Source organism: Microcaecilia unicolor, chromosome 9 (genome assembly GCF_901765095.1).
Source record: "Microcaecilia unicolor chromosome 9, aMicUni1.1, whole genome shotgun sequence".
NCBI classification, from domain to species: domain Eukaryota; kingdom Metazoa; phylum Chordata; class Amphibia; order Gymnophiona; family Siphonopidae; genus Microcaecilia; species Microcaecilia unicolor.
In genome coordinates this window covers 208,500,721-208,523,658 of record NC_044039.1, presented here as the reverse complement: position 1 = coordinate 208,523,658, position 22,938 = coordinate 208,500,721, and the positions used below count along the sequence as shown (strand labels likewise).

Genomic DNA, 22,938 nt, shown 5'->3' with positions numbered 1-22,938 from the left:
ACCCTGGCTTCGCCTGCATAACCCTTGCATTGATTGGGCCCGGGGTGAATTGACGGCGTGGGGCCCGGGCTGCCAGAAGGTCTGTTTGGATAAGGTCTCGCCAGCCCCAGTGACGCTTCCTTTGGATCGAGCCAATGTTATGTTACCGGGGCCCTACAGACCCTTTGGAGATGTTTTTTCCAAACAGCAAGCAGAGATTCTGCCTCCTCATCGCTCCTATGACTGTGCCATAGAGCTACTACCTGGCACTGAACCTCCCCGTGGCCGCGTATACCCCCTATCCCGGCCAGAGACGGAAGCCATGTCCCAGTATATTCGAGAGAACCTAGCTCGAGGCTTCATCCGGCCCTCTAAATCACCCGCGGGGGCTGGATTCTTCTTCGTGGAGAAGAAGGATGGGGGGTTGCGCCCCTGTATTGACTACAGGGGACTCAATGCCATCACGCGGAAGGACAAATACCCCCTTCCCTTGATTTCTGAGATGTTTGACCGCCTCCAGGGGGCCCAGATCTTCTCCAAGCTCGATCTCAGGGGGGCCTACAACCTTGTGCGGATCAAGGAGGGGGATGAGTGGAAGACGGCGTTTAACACCCGCGACGGGCATTACGAATATCTGGTAATGCCCTTTGGACTTGCTAATGCTCCAGCCGTCTTCCAAGCCTTCATGAATGACATCTTCAGGGATCTCCTGTATAAGTTTGTGATGGTCTACTTGGACGATATTTTGATTTTTTCAAGGGCTAAGGAAGAGCACCAGGAGCACCTGAAGACCGTATTGCAGCGGTTGAGGGAGAACCACCTCTATGTGAAATTGGAAAAATGTGAATTCCATCGCTCCGAACTGCTCTTCCTGGGGTACATCATTTCTAACCACGGGCTGCGTATGGACCCCAGTAAGCTGACAGCCATCCTGCACTGGCAGCAACCTACGGGGCGTAAGGCTCTACAGCGCTTCTTAGGTTTTGCCAACTACTATAGGCAGTTTATTTGGAATTACTCGTCCCTGACTGCCCCTCTTACTGCCTTGACTAAGAAGAACGCTGACGCTCGCAACTGGTCGCCTGAGGCGTGTCAGGCCTTTGAGAATCTGAAACAGGCATTTGTTGGAGCTCCAGTGTTGCGCCATCCCAACCCGACAAATAAATTTTTCGTGGAAGTGGATGCATCATCGGTTGGCGTAGGAGCAGTGCTGTCCCAGGCCCACCCCAGTGGGAAACTTCTCCCATGTGCATTCTTCTCTAAAAAGTATACCCCTGCCGAGAAGAATTATGCCATCGGGGATCAGGAGCTATTAGCCATTAAATTGGCCCTGGAAGAATGGCGTCATCTGCTGGAAGGGGCGCAGGAGCCCTTCACGGTGTTCACGGACCATAAAAACCTGACTTATTTACGAGAAGCGAGAAGGCTGAATCCTCGCCAGGCCCGGTGGGCACTATTCTTCTCCCGCTTTGATTTCATTCTGACCTATCGTCCAGCGGAGAAGAACATCAAGGCAGATGCCCTCTCCAGGTCCATGGAGGCTGACCTGGAGGAAGAACCCCTGCAGTATGTAATTAAACCTGATGTCATTGTGCCCGCGATGACGCTAGCAGTACCTGCAGGTATGACCTTTGTGCCACCCCGGCTGAGAGAAAAGACACTCCAATGGGGGCATGCCTCTCGAATGGCAGGACATCCCGGGATCCTGGGAACCAAGCGGTTCATCTCCCAGCAGTATTGGTGGCCTTCACTTGATCGGGATGTGCAGGAGTTTGTGGCTGCGTGTCCTGAGTGCGCCCAGCATAAGGCTGACCGTCGGAGACCCCAGGGGTTGCTGATGCCTTTACCGGTACCTGAGAGACCGTGGACCCACATTGCCATGGACTTTGTTACGGATCTGCCTAACTCTGAAGGGCACACAGTTGTCTTGGTAGTGGTGGACCGGTTTTCTAAAATGGCCCACTTCATACCCATGCCTACCCTTCCTTCAGCGGTGAAGCTGGCACAGTATTTCATCAGCTCTATTTTTCGTCTCCATGGTCTGCCAGAATCTATTACCTCTGATCGAGGAGTACAGTTTGTCTCAAAGTTCTGGAGAGCCCTGAATCGGGCCCTTGAAGTAAAGCTGAACTTTTCGTCGGGATATCACCCACAATCCAATGGCCAAACAGAACGAGTGAACCAATGCTTGAAGCAGTTCCTACGGATGTATGTCAATGAGCACCACAACAACTGGAGTCAGCTGCTGCCTTGGGCAGAATTCGCTCATAACAACCGAGTGAGCTCGGCCACGGGCGCGTCGCCCTTTTACATCGTATATGGACGACACCCGCGGATACCAGCCCCCTTGAAAACCAACTTGGATGTCCCGGCAGCGGTTGATGCGGTGACCTCGCTCCAAGCAATTTGGTCATCAGTTCAGAAAGCGCTGCGAGTGACCTCCACTCGTATGAAACGCCAAGGCGGATCGGTCTCGCAGAGTGGAACCGCACTTCCAGCCTGGCGACTTGGTGTGGTTGTCCACGCGTAATCTTCGTCTGAAGATTCCCTCCTCCCGCTTTGCACCTCGATTTGTGGGCCCGTATCCCATTGTGAGGCAAGTGAATCGGGTCTGTTATCAGCTAAAGTTACCACCTACATTACGGGTACATAACACCTTTCATGTGTCCTTGCTGAAGCCTGTGATTCTGAGAAAAGGGGCTTTGCCCGCGTTGCCTGCTAGTCCAGCCATCTCAGCCTCCCAGGGGGAATACGAAGTCCGGGATGTCTTGGATGCAAGGCGCTTCCGGGGACATCTCCAGTATCTCATTGCGTGGATGGGATATGGACCGGCAGACAATTCCTGGGAGGACGCTACTCATGTCCACGCGCCAATCCTAGTCAGACGGTTCCATCGCCTTTTCCCTCACAAACCTAAACCTCGTGGACGGGGTAGGGGGGGCCCTTGAAGGGGGGGTGATGTTATGATTCTGCCGGTTTGGCTGAGGGGGAGGGGGGACGTCTCTTCTGATTGGCTGCCAGGGGTTGTGCTGACGTCAGGGGATAGTACTTTAGCCTGCAGCTGAAGAGTTTCTCTGCTTTTGCGTTACTTATCTGGTGGTAACAGGAAAGCCTGATAGGTTTCTCTCAGAACGTGCTCTAGGTTCTGACAGGGATCTGTGTTGATTTAGAGTATTCTTTTCCTTCCCTCCGGGTTAGCTGCTGCTGTGTGTGTGTGTGTGTGCGTAGCTCTGTAATCAGGGTCAGCTGCGCGTTTGTTTAGTGGGGGCTGGGCATTGCTCAGCCTCCGGGGCTCTGGGCTGAGTGAGAGCGTTCTCCTTTGTTTGTTTGTTTTAAGGATTTCTCTTCCCAGTGTCCTGGCCTGCTGGCTCAGTGAGTTTAACCCTTTGTGTACTGTGTGTATTGTATTCCTGCCTCTGCCAGTGTGTTTGTTTGGATGGGCCCCACTCCCTCTCGAGGGGTAGCGTTCTCTCTGATTGTTTGTTGATTTATGGCACTCTCTCTCTGCTGGCTCTACAAGCTTAACCCTTTATGTTCTGTGTGCCTCTGTCTACAGTGGGTTTGAGGCAAAGGCTTTCTGCCTTCCTTTGTGTTTGGTTCCTCTGGCTTCTGCCTGGGGCTCCTACCCTGGTGGGGAGGGGGTTGCTGTGTTAGTTCCCCTGTCCTGCGCTAGTCCCCTGCGTGGGTGTGGCCCGCTCTGGTCCTTTGTTTCCCCCTCTGCCCTATTGCTGGTGTTCAGCGCGTGTCTGGCATCTTGGGGCCCTCTGGGTTCTTTCACCCCTCCCTGTGTGTGATTGGGTTCCAGTTCAGCCGTGAGGCTCGCACGAGTGGCTCTGTCTGCGTGGGTTCCGGTTCGGCCGCGAGGCCCGCCTGTATGCCTATTTCCCTTCTTCCTGAGGGACTGGGGGGAGGGGTAGCTTAGGGGGTATTGTGTAGCTGGGGTGTGCGGTGGTGGGTCGGTCTCCCCTTGGCCTGGGTCGGCGCCCTGCTGGCCTCGGCCAGGGCCCAAGGGCTCACGACCAACCCAAAGGATTACAGTTATGCTGTTAACAAAATTATAAGTTTTATGTTAAACTGCACCTGCTGCTGTACACCGCCTTAGGTGAATCTCTTCATAAAGGCAGTTAATAAATCCCAATAAATACACAAACAAATCAGTTTGTTTACTCTTTAAAAAAATAATACCAAAATATTCTCTTTTCCACTGAAATTAAAATGGTACACAGATCAGTGCCGCCTACAACTAAATCATTAAAATCATTATAGTAATTTCTAATGATTTTGAAAGGAGGAAAAAGAGCCTCACAGAGCTCCTAGATGAGAAACTGTCTATTGAAGCTAAAACGGATGCAAAGCTGTCCTCTGTTCATCATAGGCTCAAAAAAACCTCCAAAAGGAATCTCTGTTAAATGGCTGCTCGTGCTCAAAAACAGATCCTATCCTGTGTTGCACTTTACACATCAAACCAGCAAAATTTACTCTTTAAAAAATACATAACATAGTAACTTAATGGTGTGTCCTCTAAGTAGAGATTTCAGAGCCGGCTCAAGGGGCAAAGGCATCCCAAGTCACCTTTTGCTTTACATTCCCATCTTGGAGCCAGTTTTGCAGTATGAACCATTCAAAGCCAATGCTCCCCACACTAGTAGAAAGCTGTTGTAGCATAAATGCCATTGTTTACCCAGTTTTTAGACTACAAACACTCCATACATTTTAGTTCCAGAGCTCTTCCCATTCCATATATGAGCACTTTCTGAGCTTCCAGTGCTGCTACAATGATCTGCCACAATTTTGTGCACATGCAAACTCTGGACCCTCTCTCCAGAGTTCTCTCTACTGCTCCAGTGAGTCTAGCCACAGAAAATAGGAACACAGCAAGCAGCACTGGGCATGAGCCAATCTTGAAGAGGAAATGAAAAGCCAGCTCTGATTGGCCACTTCTAATTATATTCCAGCCCCAGTCAAGTTTCAGCCATTCGCTAAAACTACCATTACAATTCAACTTAAATATCATTCTACTATATATTTTAACGCAAACCATATAAAAGGAAATTCTGTAAGCTGGTGACTAATTTCAGGCACCAATAGTGCGCATAGTTTATAGTATAGTAGCGTGTACTCATGTAATTGGCCCTAATAATTGGCAATTATGCACTTAAGTGCTAGGCATCATTCTATAAACAGAGAGCCAAACTCGTTTAGAACACAACTGTCAGGGGGTATACAAGTGGGCAGAGCATGGGTGTGAAATAGACATGTTGCCAAATGACACACGTGCAGCTTACAGAATACTATCAGTTGTATGCATTGCATGGTGCACTTAGGTGTGTCCACTTAATGCCAGCCACCGACCTGTCATTAAGCAGATGTGCTTAACTTTTTATGCACCAATGTGGCTTTGCACTGATATTCTATAATGGCTTAGGCACACCCTTAAACCATTATAAAACTGGTGCTAAACATATCCCTTTGTGGCACCTAAGGTGAGGTGCCAATTTTAGAGAACTGAATAACTATACACTATGGCAGTAATCACATATAACTTCCCACAACGGGTGCAGAGCAGAAGCAGGACACTTCGATATACAGCTCAACATTCAAAATCATTCTGTTCAAATTCTGGGATCATATCAGTGACAGAAGAACTGGCATACACTGTGAAATGACACAAAACCCTACAAATGGACATTCTGAAACTTATACAATGCCAGCATCAAGTCCAAGAACTCAAACTGCACCAAACCTATAAAAAGTCATCACTGCAAATATTCTACACCACCAAAACAACTCCAGACAGATTTCTACACAAAAACCTACATGTTAGCTGAATTCATCAACTTAATTACATTTAGAAATAGAGATCAATAATCTTCTTGAGCCAGTCAGCTCAAGATGCGTCTTCCACACTTGTCAGTATTGTGTTTAATCAACTTCTGACTAACTAATATCCAGTTCAGTGAGGTCCTTTTCAACTGTTTGATATTATGTCAAATAAATCAAAAACAAATATGCAGACAAAAATGGAGAAAAAAACCCCAAGACACCAGACTCTTGAGCTATGAAACACTTAACAGAATACAAGAAAAGCATAATTTCAAAGCTGACATATTTCATTCTCTACAAAGTGAAAATACCTTTGTCTGGTCATTTTATTTTTCCACTTGGGTTGGTCATGGTATGTCTTTACTACTTTTTGTTGATTTTCCCCTGAGTCCTCTTCCAGGATCTCACTTCAGTTTCTTTTCTCTCCTTGTCTTTTTCCCCTTCTCCCCTACATCTTATTCTAACTTTTACTTCCCTAGTCCTCTTATTCCCCATTTCTGTCCTATTTCCTCCTATAGTTTCTTGTTCCCTTTTTTTCACACTGTATTCATGACATTCCTAGCCTCATCTATCTTGTGCCTCTAATCCCCTCACCAGCTCCAGCTCCTTCCCTGTCACTCATCCCCTTTATGCCTGAAGTCCCGTTATTATTGTAGTCTCTCTCTTATGTCTTACTCCTATCCAAGCCCCCACATACCCTTTTACCTTCTCCATTTCCCCCTTTGCCTCTATCCCTTTCAACTGCCTACTAATCCCCCTAGATCCTTCAAATCATCTCCCCTATGTGTCTGTACTGTTTTCACAACCCTTCTCATACCCATACCCAATCACCTACACCCTGTTGTCTCAGTTTCTTAGACCTTACTATCTTCCTGCCTAATCCCCACTCTACCAAGTCCCGAGTCCTCACTTAACAATCCTACCCAAACACAGTCCTCACTTAATGCTCCCAATGCCCAGATAATTTTAGAGTCTATCTTTTTCTGGCCTCCTACGCAATCAGAGAGTCTCTACCTGTCAAAGTTCCTGCTTTCTTGCATTCCTATGTCCCACTGTCGGCCCTCATGACTCCTTCTCCCCTTCCCCAACACTTGTCCATCTACTTCCTTCTCCAATATTTGTTGGCACTGTTTTTTTGCCAATAAAAAATAAGTGGCTTTATTCCTAAATGTTTTGTGAGGAAATTAACAATTTTTAGGAGTAGTACTACTACTACTTATCATTTCTATAGCGCTACTAGACGTACACAGAGCTGTACACTGGACATCAAAAGACAGTCCCTGCTCGACAGAGCTTTCAATCTAATTAGGAGAGACAAACAGGACGAATAAGGGATAAGGGAATTACTAAAGTGGGAATGATGAAACATGGGTACTGAACAAGTGAGTAAGGGTTAAGAGTTAAAAGCAGCATCAAAAAGGTAACCAATGCATGAAATATCAAACATTAATAATTTTTCTTGTTTAAAAATCATATTTTGTTTTGGACACTTATAGCCACATTGAGCACTATATTTTAGAAGGTACCTACGACTGAACTCGCAGCCACCGGATTTTAGTGGATTCATATTATGAGCTGCATGACAAGTTTGTAAGGTGCTGAGGCCCCTATCACATTAATATTAGTATTTTTGACAATTTTGTTAATTTAAGGTGGTGGTCATTTTAGTTCATATTAGATTGTAGCCATTCTTACACTGAATGATTTGGTCAAGACTTGAGTAGTAATCATTCAGTGAAAAGGAATTTTGTGATTTGGTTTGGCTAGGGCTAGGGCTTTTCAGCTTGGAGAAGAGACAGCTGAGGGGAGACATGATAAAGGTATATAAAATAATGAGTGGAGTGGAACAGGTGGATGTGAAGCGTCTGTTCACGCTTTCCAAAAATACTAGGACTAGGGGGCATGCGATGAAACTACAGTGTAGTAAATTTAAAACAAATCGGAGAAACTTTTTACTCACCCAACGCATAATTAAACTCTGGAATTCGTTGCTGGAGAACGTGGTGAAGGCAGTTAGCTTGGCAGAGTTTAAAAGGGGGTGAGACGGTTTCCTAAAGGACAAGTCCATAAACTACTACTACTAAATGGACTTGGGAAAAATCCACAATTCCAGGAATAACATGTATAGAATGTTTGTACGTTTGGGAAGCTTGCCAGATGCCCTTGGTCTGGATTGGCCGCTGTCGGGGACAGGATGCTGGGCTTGATGGACCCTTGGTCTTTTCCCGGTGTGGCATTACTTATGTACTTATAAAATTGTTAGAGGCAGGTGGCTTATAAACGTATGAACTCTGGTCCTTGAAAGCTCATGGCTCAATAAACTGGTTAATCTATAAGGTGCCACCTGCCTCTGTCAATTTTGTTGCTCTGAAGGTTTTAATACATTTATGTGGAATTAGATGCTAGAATGGACACCACTTTGCTGCATTTGATATAGTCAATATATTCACCTATTTTTACAATGCTACACCTACACAAGTAACTTTGCTGGCAACTGATTGAAATCAGTATTAACATAACACATTCTCCAGTTATTTCTGTAAAACACAGAGAAAAATCAGAGGCAACATTTACAGGAAGTTTGAAGACTCACCTAAAATAAGATGAAGCTTTGTATCTGTCTGGAAAGCATAATGCAAAGTAACCAAAAAAGGCGACTGTCTAATGTGTTCCAGCACTTGACGTTCTGTCCTTGTATGCTCTGTAGTCTTGGCTTTTTGAACTATAGTAGCTTTCTTCAAAACTTTCATTGCATAGAGCTTTCCAGCATCATGGCCGCTAATTTTCCTCACCAGAAACACTTTCCCATAGGCTGTGAACACAAAGCGTAAAGAAAATTATGTATTTCTGATGCACAAGATGGAAAATACATTCAGAAATGGCACACTGATAGAGTGATGTTAAAATGAACACCTAGATTGAAACTGCAGTGTGAGGTCATTGTTTCAATCAAAAAGTATAGCTAACTACGGTCAGCTGTCATAATCCCAGAATCAGTATTACTAATCCAATGGGGAAAGCATAATATTGCTCATGGAATTCTTTCCTACTCAGCATGGCTCTGTATGTGTGTGTGTCTCAGTGCATGCCTACTACTACTAATCATTTCTATAGAGCTACTAGATGTATGCAGTGCTGTACACATTATATACAGGTACTTTCTCTGTCCCTAGGGGGCTCACAATCTAAGTTTTATTTATTTTTTGTACCTGGGGCAATGGAGGGTTAAGTGACTTTCCCAAGGTCACAAGGAGCTGCAGTGGGAATCAAACCCAGGTTGCCAGGATCAAAGCCCGTTACACTAACCATTAGGCTACTCCTCCACTCCTCAGAACAAACCGTCTGCCAATGCCTGTATATGTGTGCGTTTGAAAATGCTTCCATGGGTAGATTAGTATGTGTCTGGCAAAACTTCCTCTTACCTCCTAGACCAGTTCAGATGAATGGTTTATGCCCCTCAACTAGGGGTGACATGATACAGACGTTCAAATATTTGAAAGGTATTAATCCGCAAACAAAACTTTTCCGGAGATGGGAAGGTGGTAGAACTAAATGAATTGAGGTTGAAGGGGGGCAGACTCAGGAGTAATGTCAGGAAGCAATTTTTCACGGAAAGGGTGGTAGATACGTGGAATGCCCTCCCACAGGAGGTGGTGGAGATGAAAATGGTAATGAAATTCAAATGTGCGTGGGATAAACACAAAGGAATCCTGTTTAGAAGGAATGGATCTGCGGAATCTTAGTGGAGATTGGATGGCGACGCCGGTATTTGGGGAGTAAAACCGGTGCAGGGCGGACTTCTACAGTCTATGCCCTGATCATGACTGAATACATATGGATGGGCTGGAGTGTAAATTTTAAGGGGCTTCAATTTTTAAGGGGCTTCGACGTTAGCTTCAGAACTTTTTTTTAGTACAGGTACGGTGCTGGGCAGACTTTTACAGTCTCTGCCCTGAGAAAGGAAGGGACAAATCAAACTCGGGTATACATATAAAGTATTACATACCATGTAAAATGAGTTTATCTTGTTGGGCAGACTGGATGGACCGTTCAGGTCTTTACCTGCTTTCATTTACTATGTTACTATGTTTTATGTGGACTACACATGGACTTGACACAGATCCACGTTTTGGCATGAATACCCATTTCAGGGGTCAATGTGTCCGATAAATGCAGTATATAGGGGGCTCATTTTCAAAGACTTAGACATACAAAGTACCCCAGTAACCTATGGTACTTTGTGTGTCTATGTGCTTTGAAAATGAGCCCCTAAGTGCAATATATATAAGGCACCTCTGTAGTGACAGAAGGAAACACCGAGGACAATCAAAGCAGTTAGCGTGTAGACATCAAAAGCAAAGCTTGACTTAGAGGGGCATAATCGAACGCAAACGCCCATCTCCATGGGCATCTATGTTCGCGAACGGGTACATTAAGGGGCGGTTTGAACCGTATTTTCGAAAAACATGGGCGTCCATCCTTCGTTTCGAAAATACGGGTTTTTTACGGACCAAATGCCATGAATTTGGTCCTTTCTGAGATGTGCGGGTTTTTTTTTTTTTTTGCGATAATGGAAACTAAAAACGCCCAGCTCAGAAACGTCCTAATCCAAGCCATTTGGTCATGGAAGGGACAACTGTACAACAGTACCATAGCTCTTAGGGGTGAAGGGGGCAAGTACATGTGGGTACAGTGGGTTTTAGAGGCCTCCCATTTACCACCATAAGTGTTACAGGTGGGGGGGGGGGGGGGATGGGCCTGGGTCTGCCTGCCTGAAGTGCACTGCAGTACCCACTAAAAGTGCTCCAGGGACAGGACTTGTTGCTGCTGTATAACCTTGGCACAGCAATTCACACCTGAAGACTAATCTAGCTGAAAACGTCCTTTATTTGAATAAGCACGTTTACTCACAGTTAACTGCAGATCAGAGGTTGTGCCCCACTGGCAAAGAGCCTCCCTGGTACTGAGATTAGCAGTAGGTCAGAGCTGGCAGAATGGTATACAATGCCCACTTTCAGTAACATGGGTAACACATGAAAGGGAGCTAAAACTGGCTTACAAAAATTGCCACTACCGCACGGACTACCGGAAACACAACAGGCCACATTCTGACCCAGTAAGCAGGGGGGAAAGCACCATGGGAGTAGAGCCTACCAACATCGTGAGCATTGAACACAAGCTAGTGGAATCACGGAGCCCACTACCCTACACCCACCACAATGCATTGCTGATGTGACTCTGCAGTGCGCATAACAGAAAAGGTGTCACACTCACCTGAGAGCCACATCAGAACCAGGGAAAGGCTGTTACAGGATAGAACTCATTCTGCTGTCATGGAGGTGGGTACGGCATTTGAGGCTTGCATAGAGGCTGGGAAAAAAACTTCGTAAAGTGGGGTATTTTTGGTGGGAGGGGGGTACTGACCACTGGGGGAGTCAGGGGTGGTCATCCCCGATTCCCTCCGGTGGTCATCTGGTCATTTAGGGCACCTTTTTGGGACTTGTTCGTGAAAAAATAGGGTCCAAAAAAAGTGACCCAAATTCATGCTAAAAACACGTTTCTTTTTTCGATTATAGGCCGAGGACGCCCATCTCTCCTCGGCCGATAACCACGCCCCAGTCCCGCCTTCACCACGCCCCCGACACGCCCCCGTCAACGTTGGCCATTTCCGCGACAGATTGCAGTTGAAGACGACCAAAATCGGCTTTCAACTATACCGATTTGGGCACCCACGGGAGAAAGACGCCCATCTCCCGATTTGGGTCAAAATATGGGCGTCTTTCACTTTTGATTATGAGGCGGTTAGGGTGCTTTGTCTCCTCCTGTTTTTACACACTAATTGTTGATGACAATACTACAAAAGTTTTTAATACCTCTAATCTCACTTCTTTATTCAACTCAATACATGAACTACAATTCTAATCAAAAACTGACCCTTCTAAGATCATTTTAAAACACCCCGGGATTATCATCTACTGACGCTCTATGTGCTAATCATAGCAACAACATACAATGATTAAAATACTATTACATCATGTTTGTATCCTAACATTCATTGATTGTGTATACTTACCCATCTGTTTCCCGAGACTAAAGATATCCCACTAAAATACAAAGAGTCTCCCCAATGAAACCCATTTAAGATGACTGTCATGCCGCAAATGCTTCAAAAGCAGCCCAATTCAGTTCAATTGTGTAGACCCACACAAGAAGTTCCTGGAGCATTTATAATCCTTTAACCCTAAAACTATCAAAAAAGAGTGCTGCGGTGTTCCTCTGTTGAATGAAATGTTTCCTCTTTAAATCCTCTGCTTGGGTTCATCGGGACACATTCAAAAACATCCTAATAGAGTATGAAATGCTCGGTGAATACTTATGGCAATATTTCACAACAGCATGTGCAATTCTGCAATACCAACTTGGTCTCTACATGGACCTTGTTTCACATACGCTTCTTCAGGAGACCAAAATCTGAAAAATAAAAATACATAACCTAAACAGCTATTAACAACCTTACATTATAGGGCAAGTAAACTCTCTCTGTTTCTTTGATAACCAAAATAAATAAGGAAAAATAATTCAGAAACTCCGCGCCAGCTGGTCCTAATGATAACCGGACCACTGACGACACCGCTCAGCGTGGCTCAATATTGAGCTTACGCTGGCGAGAATCCTCATTAGTCTACTTCCTCTAACACACTAGCAGTAATCATTTTACATATTTTCAATTTATTTGTACATGCTGTGTGATATGAGTACTAAAAAAGTACTTAGCTGTGGCTGTGCTTGAATAATAACGAATGTCCGTGCCCAACAGAAAGCTCCTGTTTCGCTCTACGCTTCTTAAGGAGCCGGACCTTACATCTTTTCACAGCTCCAGCTGGTGGCTCTTTGGAAGGTGCTGAGAAAAGATGTAAGGTCCGGCTCCTTAAGAAGCGTAGAGCGAAACAGGAGCTTGCTGTTGGGCACGGACATTCGTTATTATTCAAGCACAGCCACAGCTAAGTACTTTTTTAGTACTCATATCACACAGCATGTACAAATAAATTGAAAATATGTAAAATGATTACTGTTAGTGTGTTAGAGGAAGTAGACTAATGAGGATTCTCGCCAGCGTAAGCTCAATATTGAGCCACGCTGAGCGGTGTCGTCAGTGGTCCGGTTATCATTAGGACCAGCTGGCGCGGAGTTTCTGAAGTCTTTTTCCTTATTTATTTTGGTTATCAAAGAAACAGAGAGAGTTTACTTGCCCTATAATGTAAAGTGTATGTTCGAATAAGGACAAGTACCAGTAATATTGTTTATTAACAACCTTACTAATCTAATTCACAAAACAGGCTTAATAAGTACATACCGACAGCCAATGCAGAATGGGGAGTCTCCAGACCTCTCAGCAATGGCGTCCCCCTATACAAAGAATGCTAATGCATGCGCAGCAGCAAGCCTTGACACTTAATATACAAAACCCGCCATCATGAAGGCGGAGCATAAATTAACCGTCAGCAATGCAGACCAATCCACCCCCTGATTGAGTCCATTAGGCTCTACCGAGTCCCACAGAAAAATTCCTTTTTTGTTCCTTTTAAGAATAACTTCTTCACAGTATCACCGCCACTTTTGGATGCCAATTGCTTGAGCACTACAGAATGTAACTCACTTACAAAGTGATTTTTCTCCATCCGATGTGCTACCAGTGGGGTCTCTGCTTTCTGTAAGCATATGTTGCTAAGATGTTGTGCTATACGGACTTTCACTTTCCAAATGGTTTCCCCTGTATACCATATGTTACAGGGGCACGACAGTGCATATATAACACATACAGAATCACAATTCATAAGACATTTCAGAAAGAAAAATTTACCTAACTTGGGTACTCAAATCTTATTGGTAATAAGGGCATGCTTACAGTATGCACAATGGCCACAATCTCTGTGGCCACCCAGCTCTGAGTTTAACTCTTCTTGCTGTGCTCTATAATGTACCAATTCTCCTAGATTAGGTCCTCTAGTAAAGGCAAATTATGGGGGCTGTTCAAACCCGTTAAGTAATGACAGCAATGACCAATGGTGTAAAATAGATCACTGTATTCCCTGAGCCTGAATATAATTCGATAACCCACATGTAACCCCTGAATCTACTGGCTTCCTAGTGGGGTGTAACAACCAGTCCCTCTGCACATTATTGACTCTTTTCAAGGGTTTTTTTTTTTTTAACTAACCCCTAGGGTAGCCCCTGGTTCTAAACCGTGTGCACATCTGGGAAGCTTGCTGCCTATACTGATCATCATGCATGCATAAATGTTTCAATCTCATGAACTGCCCAACTGGTATATTACCCTTCAGTTTATTTTAGGATGATGACTAGCATAATGTAATAACATACTGCGGTCAGTAGCTTGCTATAGGCATGTGTAAAAAAAACTTCCTTGACTGAAATTAATTGAAATGTCCAAAAACTCAACCTGAGAGCCCACTATATGGATGGTAAATTTAATGTTAGGATTGCACCGATAAAGATAATCCAAAAAACTACGAAAATCAACCTCTCCACCAGCCCTTATTAAAAATATGTCATCAATAAAACGTTTCTAGGCAAAAATGGATGTAGCCTGCCGGTAAGTATATACAAATTTGGCCCCTGCTTGATGACATAGTACATGGCAACCTGATTATCTGTTTAGATTAGAAAATATGATTCAACAGCTGATCTCTGGAAGTCTTTAGAGCATTCCAAATTACCCCCAGCTCCAGGAAATTGATGTGAAGCTGAATCTCCTGAACAGACTAGCACCCTTGAGTGTGAAAACCATCTACATGAGCACCCTATCCCATGTTGGATACAACTGTGTTCAGAATTTTATCTGGAAGAGGAATTTGGAATGGAAGTCCCAAAGTCAAATTGCTTCAAACTGTCCACTAGAGCAGTGACAGAGCTAGCTTGGAGGTGACCAAGATGAAATCTACTAGATTCCCTATGGCTTGACACCACTGAGAAGCTAGGGTCCACTGGCCACTTCACAAGTGGAGGCAAGCCATCGGTGTGACATGCACTGTGGAGCCCATATGGCCCAATAACCTCAACATCTGCCAAACTGAGACCTGTTAGCCAAACCAAAACTAAGAGGTGATGGAAATGAGTGTATCCGCCCATGCCTGAGGCAGGTAGGTTTGAGCCTGAACCAAAAACAGTCTACTCCTTTGAAATGTCCCATGCGGGCAGAAGATTGCTGCACCCCCTTAGACCTTGTTCAAATTTTAGGGTATCCCATTCTTCCTAGTATAATATCAAGAAATGAATATACCCAAGGCTGCTATTGAGAAAGCAATTAGATACTTTTATTTCCAAACCACCAAGTATAATTATAATTGGCCATTGCTCAGTAAGTGCAGTTTACAGAACACCATTTGTGATGAGAAGTACAGAATATTGCTATATGAATAACCTCTATATCTAAGACTCCAAAGAATATACAAGAGACATGTACAATCAATTGGTTATGGGAATATAGTACCCCAGCTACACATAGGTGTTTTCTGGGTCTGAGTCTTTAATGTTATATTTTACCACTCAAAGCCAATTAGTAGATATAAAAGACTCAAAACTACTCATGAGAAAGCAATTGGATTATTTGCCAATTCAGATGCAATAGATTGGTTTCTCATGGAGAGAGCAGTCGTGACCGTCTCTCTGGCTTAAAGTAGGAAGTACACTCATTTTTATATGCCCATTCAGAATACGGATAATATGACAGTAATCACACCTGATTGGATCTATATTAATGTCATAGTTAACACTGATTGGTTTTGGTAATAAGTTGGTTAGTATTTTACTGGAAAAGCTAATAGACCACCCCTTACTGGAAGACAAAGTCATGTTCTTGCAAGAGCACTCATTTCTACATTTTTGACCATATCTTCTTCAAAACACTTTCTGTGACACCTGGTCATCTTCCTGTGAAGCTATCTTTTGTTCTGTTTTTCAAGAACATCTGTTACCACCATACTGCCACATTCATGCAACTCTGTCAGTTAAACCCCCACCCTTGCGTGTTTCTTCTTGCTCTGCAGTGTTTCAACACTGGAGTTCAAGTCAGAGACACAGGCCTATAAGTTTTTTCTTCATTTTAGATTCTGAAGCAAAGTCAGGCCTGGGATCAAATAGTAATAATATTCAACCTCAACTCTGGGAGCCAGAGAGGCCATTCTCCATATCCTTTACCAACTTCTCCAGGTCTTCGTCAAAGAGCAAGTGCCCCTGAAAGGGCAGTTGACAACAGTTTCTTAGGAAACGCATCCGTACCCAGTGGCAGAGCCACACAACTGAAGCAGCTATTCAGTGGGAAGCCAGGCATAACAGGTCATAGAGGATGTCCACAAAAAAAAAAAAAAAAACACATCCATGACTCTGTCTTGTAATTAGAACATCTTTCTTTATGTAATCATGTTCTTCAAATATGCCTCAGTTACCACGTCTGCAATAAGTTCTTGTAAATGCTTAACTGGGTCCTCTAGCAATATACAATATGCAGTCTGGCCAGTTAATTGCCTGCTACCTTCTCATTGGTAAGTCTGCAAGGTCTGAACCATCGTGGCTCCTCCTTTATCTGCCTTCAGAATAACTAACTGATGAGGCATTAAAATTAGTGGTGCAATTAAAGCAAAATTTGAGAAGTGAGGAGGCAAGGCGAGCTAAGAGTAATTCTGGCTCTTACAAAATGAGTTGCCACTAAGGTCTTTGACTTAACATAACCTAATAGTATCGAAAAAGTTATTAATTGATGGGCCACTGGGTTTGTTTGTGACGTTCAGGTTAAAGATTAATGGCACCTTGACAGACTTGTTTGGACTGGGGAGAGGGATGAAGCAGGGGCGCCCCCTGTCGCCATTACTTTTCGCCCTATCTATGGAACCATTTGCACAGGCTCTTTGGCAGCACCAGATAATTCATGGAGATAGGAAGGGCGAAGCCAAGAATAAATTGGTGCTCTATGCAGATGACGCCTGCTTTTCTTACAGAATCCCAGTCACTTTCAGGTTTTTTACAACTGTGTGATGCTTATACTAAGGTATTCAGGTATAAACTAAACACCACAAATCTATAATACTCTGAATTGTGTTTATGAACAACTTGAAAATGTAAAGGTGGACAAAGCCATGGGACCGGATACTATGGGAGCTCAGAGAAGTTCTGTCGGGTCTTCGTAAAGATTTGTTTAATAAATTCTTGGCAATAGGGGAGGTTCCTTGGGATTGGAGAAGAGCGGTTGTGGTCCCTCTACACAAGTACATAAGTAATGCCATACTGGGAAAAGACCAAGGGTCCATCGAGCCCAGCATCCTGTCCACGACAGCGGCCAATCCAGGCCAAGGGCACCTGGCAAGCTTCCCAAATGTACAAACATTCTATACATGTTATTCCTGGAATTTTGGAGTTTTCCAAGTCCGTTTAGTAGCGGTTTATGGACTTGTCCTTTAGGAAACCGTCCAACCCCTTTTTAAACTCTGCTAAGCTAACCGCCTTTACCACTTTCTCCGGCAACGAATTCCAGAGTTTAATTACACGTTGGGTGAAGAAAAATTTTCTCCGATTTGTTTTAAATTTACCACACTGTAGTTTCATCACATGCCCCCTAGTCCTAGTATTTTTGGAAAGCGTGAACAGACGCTTCACATCCACCTGTTCCACTCCACTCATTATTTTATATACCTCTATCATGTCTCCCCTCAGCCGTCTCTTCTCCAAGCTGTATAGCCCTAGCCTCCTTAGTCTTTCTTCATAGGGAAGTCGTCCCATCCCCGCTATCATTTTAGTCGCCCTTCGCTGCACCTTTTCCAATTCTACTATATCTTTCTTGAGATGCGGCGACCAGAAATGAACACAATACTCAAGGTGCGGTCGCACCATGGAGCGATACAATGGCATTATAACATCCTCACACCTGTTTTCCATACCTTTCCTGATAATACCCAACATTCTATTCGCTTTCTTAGCCGCAGCAGCACACTGAGCAGAAGGTTTCAGTGTGTTATCGACGACGACACCCAGATCCCTTTCTTGGTCTGTAACTCCTAACGTGGAACCTTGCATGACGTAGCTATAATTCGGGTTCTTTTTTCCCACGTGCATCACCTTGCACTTGCTCACATCTGCCATTTAGCCACCCAGTCTCGTAAGGTCCTCTTGTAATTTTTCACAATCCTGTCGCGATTTAATGACTTTGAATAACTTTGTGTCATCAGCAAATTTAATTACCTCGCTAGTTACTCCCATCTCTAAATCATTTATAAATATATTAAAAAGCAGCGGTCCTAGCACGGACCCCTGAGGAACCCCACTAACTACCCTTCTCCATTGTGAATACTGCCCGTTTAACCCCACTCTCTGTTTCCTATCCTTCAACCAGTTTTTAATCCACAATAGGACATTTCCTCCTATCCCATGACCCTCCAATTTCCTCTGTAGCCTTTCATGAGGTACCTTGTCAAACGCCTTTTGAAAATCCAGATACACAATATCAACTGACTCCCCTTTGTCCACATGTTTGTTCACTCCTTCAAAGAATTGAAGTAAATTGGTCAGGCAAGATTTCCCCACACAAAAGCCATGCTGACTTGGTCTCAGTAATCCATGTCCTCGGATGTGCTCTGTAATTTTGTTTTTGATAATAGCCTCTACCATTTTCCCCGGCACCGACGTCAGACTCACCGGTCTATAATTTCCCGGATCTCCCCTGGAGCCTTTTTTAAAAATGGGCGTTACATTGGCCACCCTCCAATCTTCCGGTGAGGGAAGATATAATTGAGGTCTACAAAATCCTGACAGGTGTAGTAGAACTATTAGATTGTAAGCTCTTTGAGCAGGGACTGTCTTTCTTCTATGTTTGTGCAGCGCTGCATACGCCTTGTAGCACTATAGAAATGCTAAATAGTAGTAGTGAATCGAGTTTTTTTTACTCTTTCAGAAAGTACGAAGACTAGGGGACACTCAATGACGTTACATGGAAATACTTTTTAAAAAATAGGGGGAAATATTTTTCACTCAACAGATAGTTAAGCACTGGAACTTGTTGCCAGAAGATGTCGTTAGCGTATCTGGGTTTAAAGAACGTTTGGGACAAGTTCCTTGAGAAAAAGTCCATAGTCTGCTATTGAAATAAACATGGGGAAGCCACGGCTTACTCTGGGATTGGTAGCATGGAATCTTGCTTCTATTTGCGATTCTGTCAGGTACTTGTGACCTGGACTAGCCACTGTTGGAAACAGGATATTGGATTAGATAAACCATTGGTCTAACCCAGTATGCCTATTCTTATGTTCTTACAGGTTTAGCAAAGGGAAACCTTACCAATTTATTTTTGTATTTATTTTATTTTTATTAACATACTGCCTTTCTGTGATACAATCAAAACACCTTACACAATGCATTCAGACACTTTCATTTGATTTTTGTGAAGGTACAAACAAACATGTGGATAAGGTGAGCTAGCTTATCTAATACATGTGGATTTTCAAAGACATTTGACAAAGTCCCTCATGACAGGCTCCCTAGAAAATAAAAAAAAAAATCATGGAATAAGAGGCAAATACTCTGTTGTGGATTTGAATCTGGATATAAGAACAAAAACAGAATTAGACTAAATGGTCAGTCTTCAAAATAAAACATCAGTAGTGTCTGTATTTGGCCTTGAGCTGTTTTAACATTTTCAAAAATGATCTAGAGAAAGGCGCAATGAGTTGGGTGATCAAATATCATATGCAATTCTGGTCACTTCCTAGCAGAGCTGATAAAGGTTTAGAGAAAAGGTTTGTTTTTTTAATGATAAAGGAGATGGAACATATTCCTTATTAAGAAAGGTTAACCAGATTAAGGCTATTCAGCTTGGAAAAGCGATATAACAAAAGTTTTTTAAATCATGTATTTTCACATGCCAGAGGACATGCTCAGGATGGCTAACAGTAGGATTCAAAAGGTATTTTGAAGTTCCTGGAAGAAGAATCAATAAAAAAACATTAGTAATTTTGTAGAAATGAGTTATAAGAAACAGATCTGCTTTTTGGAGTCTCTCAGGCACTTGTGAACATGGATTGGCCATTGTCAGCGAGTATGCTGGGCTCAATGAACCTTGGTCTGATTCACCATGGCTTATTTCATGTTCTGAAGTACAAAAACAAACTAGTTACTCACCTGTAGATGTTCTCCAAGGACAGCAGGATAGTATCCTGACGCAGCCCAGTGCAGATGCTGACCAGCACACTATATTTTAAGAGGCTTTTTGGCAACGAACACACTGTGCATGCGCGAGTGCCTTCCTACCCGACGTGCGAGCGCAGGACCCTCAGTAACATAAAATAGCTAAAAATAAAGGGGCCGATATTCAGACCACGGGAGTTAGCTCAGTTAACTCCTGGGATCCGTGGTGATGCCGGATATTCAATGCCGAGCCATTTCCTGTGACTGGGATTGAATTATCTAGTTTCTTTTTGGCTGGTCAAATTCAAACTGGCCAAAGATATACCAGCCAAGTCGATATTCAGCGCTGGCTGGTCAAATTCAAACCTGCTAAAAATATACCAGATATGCACATGGCCAAATATGGCCCCAAAACTCACACTGAAAAAAAAAAATCAGTGGATAGTCAGTTATATCGCCTAGCTACTAACCGCAAATTTTGGGTCATGGCTGGCCACGTCCCGCTGAAAATTTGCAGATAGCCAGTTAAGTACTAACTAGCCAGTTGTCATTCTTGGCCGGTTAAATGGTTTTGAATATCGGGGGGGGGGGGGGGGGGGGAAGAGTTCAATTCCAAGGGGAGGTGGGAGTGATGTAAGGATACCTGTCCTGCTGTCCCCCGAAGACACCCACTACAGGTGAGTAACTTCACTTTCTCCAAAGACAAGCAGGACAACAATATCCTTACACTTGGGAATCCCTAGTTACCAGGCTCACCGAAAACAACAACTCTAGGACAACAGAGTCTCGCAATGGCAATACTAACTTGAATCCAAGTAACCTTAACTTATATACAAACTGGTTGGGGAGGTAAAGCTTGGAACAGAATAAAATGGGGCCCTAGGATGGTGGAGTTGAATTCTACAAACCAAACAAATGCCTCAGGACTTTCTGGCCAAATCAACTGTCGCGCTGGGTATTCTACTCAAGGCAATAACGAGAAGTGAATGTGTGGACCAAAGACCAAGTCACAGCCTCAATGAAGGCTGACCTCAAGTGGGCTACTGATGCAGCCATGGCTCTGATGTTGTGAGCCGTGACATGGCCTGCAAGAGTCAGCCCTGCCTGAGTGTAAGAGAAGGAGATGCAATATGCTAGTCAATTGGACAACTTGCGCTTACCGATGGCTGTCCCCATCCTGTTTGGGTCAAAAGAAACAAAAAGCTGGGTGGGTGTCTATGGGCTTTAGTGTGCTCCAGAAAAAAAGCTAAGGCTCGCTTGCAGTCCAAGGTATGAAGTGCACTTTTGTCAAGATGGGCATGAGGTTTGGCAAGCATGCTGGCAAGACAACTGATTGGTTAAGGTGGAACTCAGGATGCACGCGGAGAACTACCCTGTTATGATGGAATCTAGTGTAAGGTGGATCAGCTACAAGGGCCTGAAGCTCACTGACTCTGTTTTTTGTAGGACAAGTAAAGGGATCTAGGGCCTTGCTCTCACATTTGTTAGCAAACTTCCTCCACTTAAAAGGTATAACACCTCTTAGTGGAATCTTTCCTGGAAGCCAGCAAAATCCTGGAGAAACCCTCAGGTAGCTACAAGGAGGCAAATTCTGTGCTTTCAACATCCCGGCTGTGAGGGCCAGGGTCTGGAAGTTGGGATGCAGAAGAGACCCCTCTTTCTGCATGATGAGAGTCGGAAAACAGTCCAACCTTCATGTTTCTTCGGAGGATAACTCAGAAGTAGAGGGAACCAGATCTGTCTTGGCCAGCAGGATGCGATTAGGATCATGGTTCTCCTGCTTGAGTTTCAACAAAAATTCTTCCCTGTTAGAGGTATGGGAGGATGTGCATACAGAATAGTCTCCCCCCCCCCCCCCCCCCCCGTGTAGGAAGAAGGCATTTGATGCTAGTGTGTCATGTGATGTTTCTGGAGCAGTACTGAGGGACTTTGTTGTTGAGGTGAATGGCAAAGAGATCCACCAAGGGGGTGCCCCACGATCAGAAGATCTTGAGGGCCACACCCATGCTGAGAGACCACATGTGGTTGCACGGCCCTGCTTGACCTGTCCACCATACTGTTCTCCTTGCCTACCAGCTCTGAGCATCATGCCGTAGCTGAGGGCCCATTGCCACATCTTGACTGCTTCCAGATACAAGGGGTAGTATCCCACACCCCCTGCTTGTTTATATAGTACATCACAACCTGATTGTCCGTTTGTATCAAAATGATTTGGTTCCCAAGCTGATCTCTGAAAGCCTTTAGAGCGTTCCAAATTGCCCGAAGTTCCAGGAGATTGATATGAAAAGTGATCTCCTGGGAGGATCAAGTCCCTTGAGTGTGAAGCCCATCTACATGAGCTCCCCAGGCAGGATGCATCTGTGGTCAGAATTTTGTGTGGAGGTGGAATTTGGAATGGGAGTCCCAGAGTCAAATTGGACCAGATTATCCACCAGCGATTATTTGAACTGTGGCGTGACCTCAATGACATCAACCAGGTTCCCTGTGGCCTGATGCCACTGAGAAGCCAGAGTCCACTTGGCCCTCCTGAAATGGAGATGTGCCATAGAGGCCATGAGGCCTAACAGTCTTAACATCTGCCAAGCTGTAACCTGCTGGTTGCTGCGAAGCTGGTCAGAGATTGAAATGAGAACAGTCGTCTGATCTTGGGGGAGAAAAGCTCAAGCTTGTGCTCTGTCTAGCAGGGCTCCTATATACTCCAATTGCTTTACTGGGTGTAGGTGGGACTTGGGGTGCTCGATTACAAACCTTAGCAGCTCCAGCACCGGGATAGTTCTCTGTATTGATGCTTGAGCACCCTCCCGTGATGTATTTTTGACCAGCCAATCGTCTAGGTGGGGAAAACACATGCAATCCCAGTCTGCGTAGCGATGCTGTGACTACTGCAAGACATTTGTGAATACTCTGGGAGCAGACATGAGTTCAAATGGCAGGACGCAATACTGA

The 22,938-nt window shown here is 44.4% G+C and overlaps 1 protein-coding gene across 1 annotated transcript in view; it reads right to left on the bottom strand.

Moving 5' to 3' along the window:
• The window catches only part of RPS6KA5 (ribosomal protein S6 kinase A5), a 183,826-nt gene that overhangs the window by 126,737 nt on the left and 34,151 nt on the right, over positions 1–22,938 (bottom strand). The window contains exon 3 of the mRNA XM_030215299.1: positions 8,396–8,614. Coding sequence (XP_030071159.1) covers positions 8,396–8,614 — 219 coding nt within the window. The remainder of the gene's footprint in view (positions 1–8,395; positions 8,615–22,938) is intronic.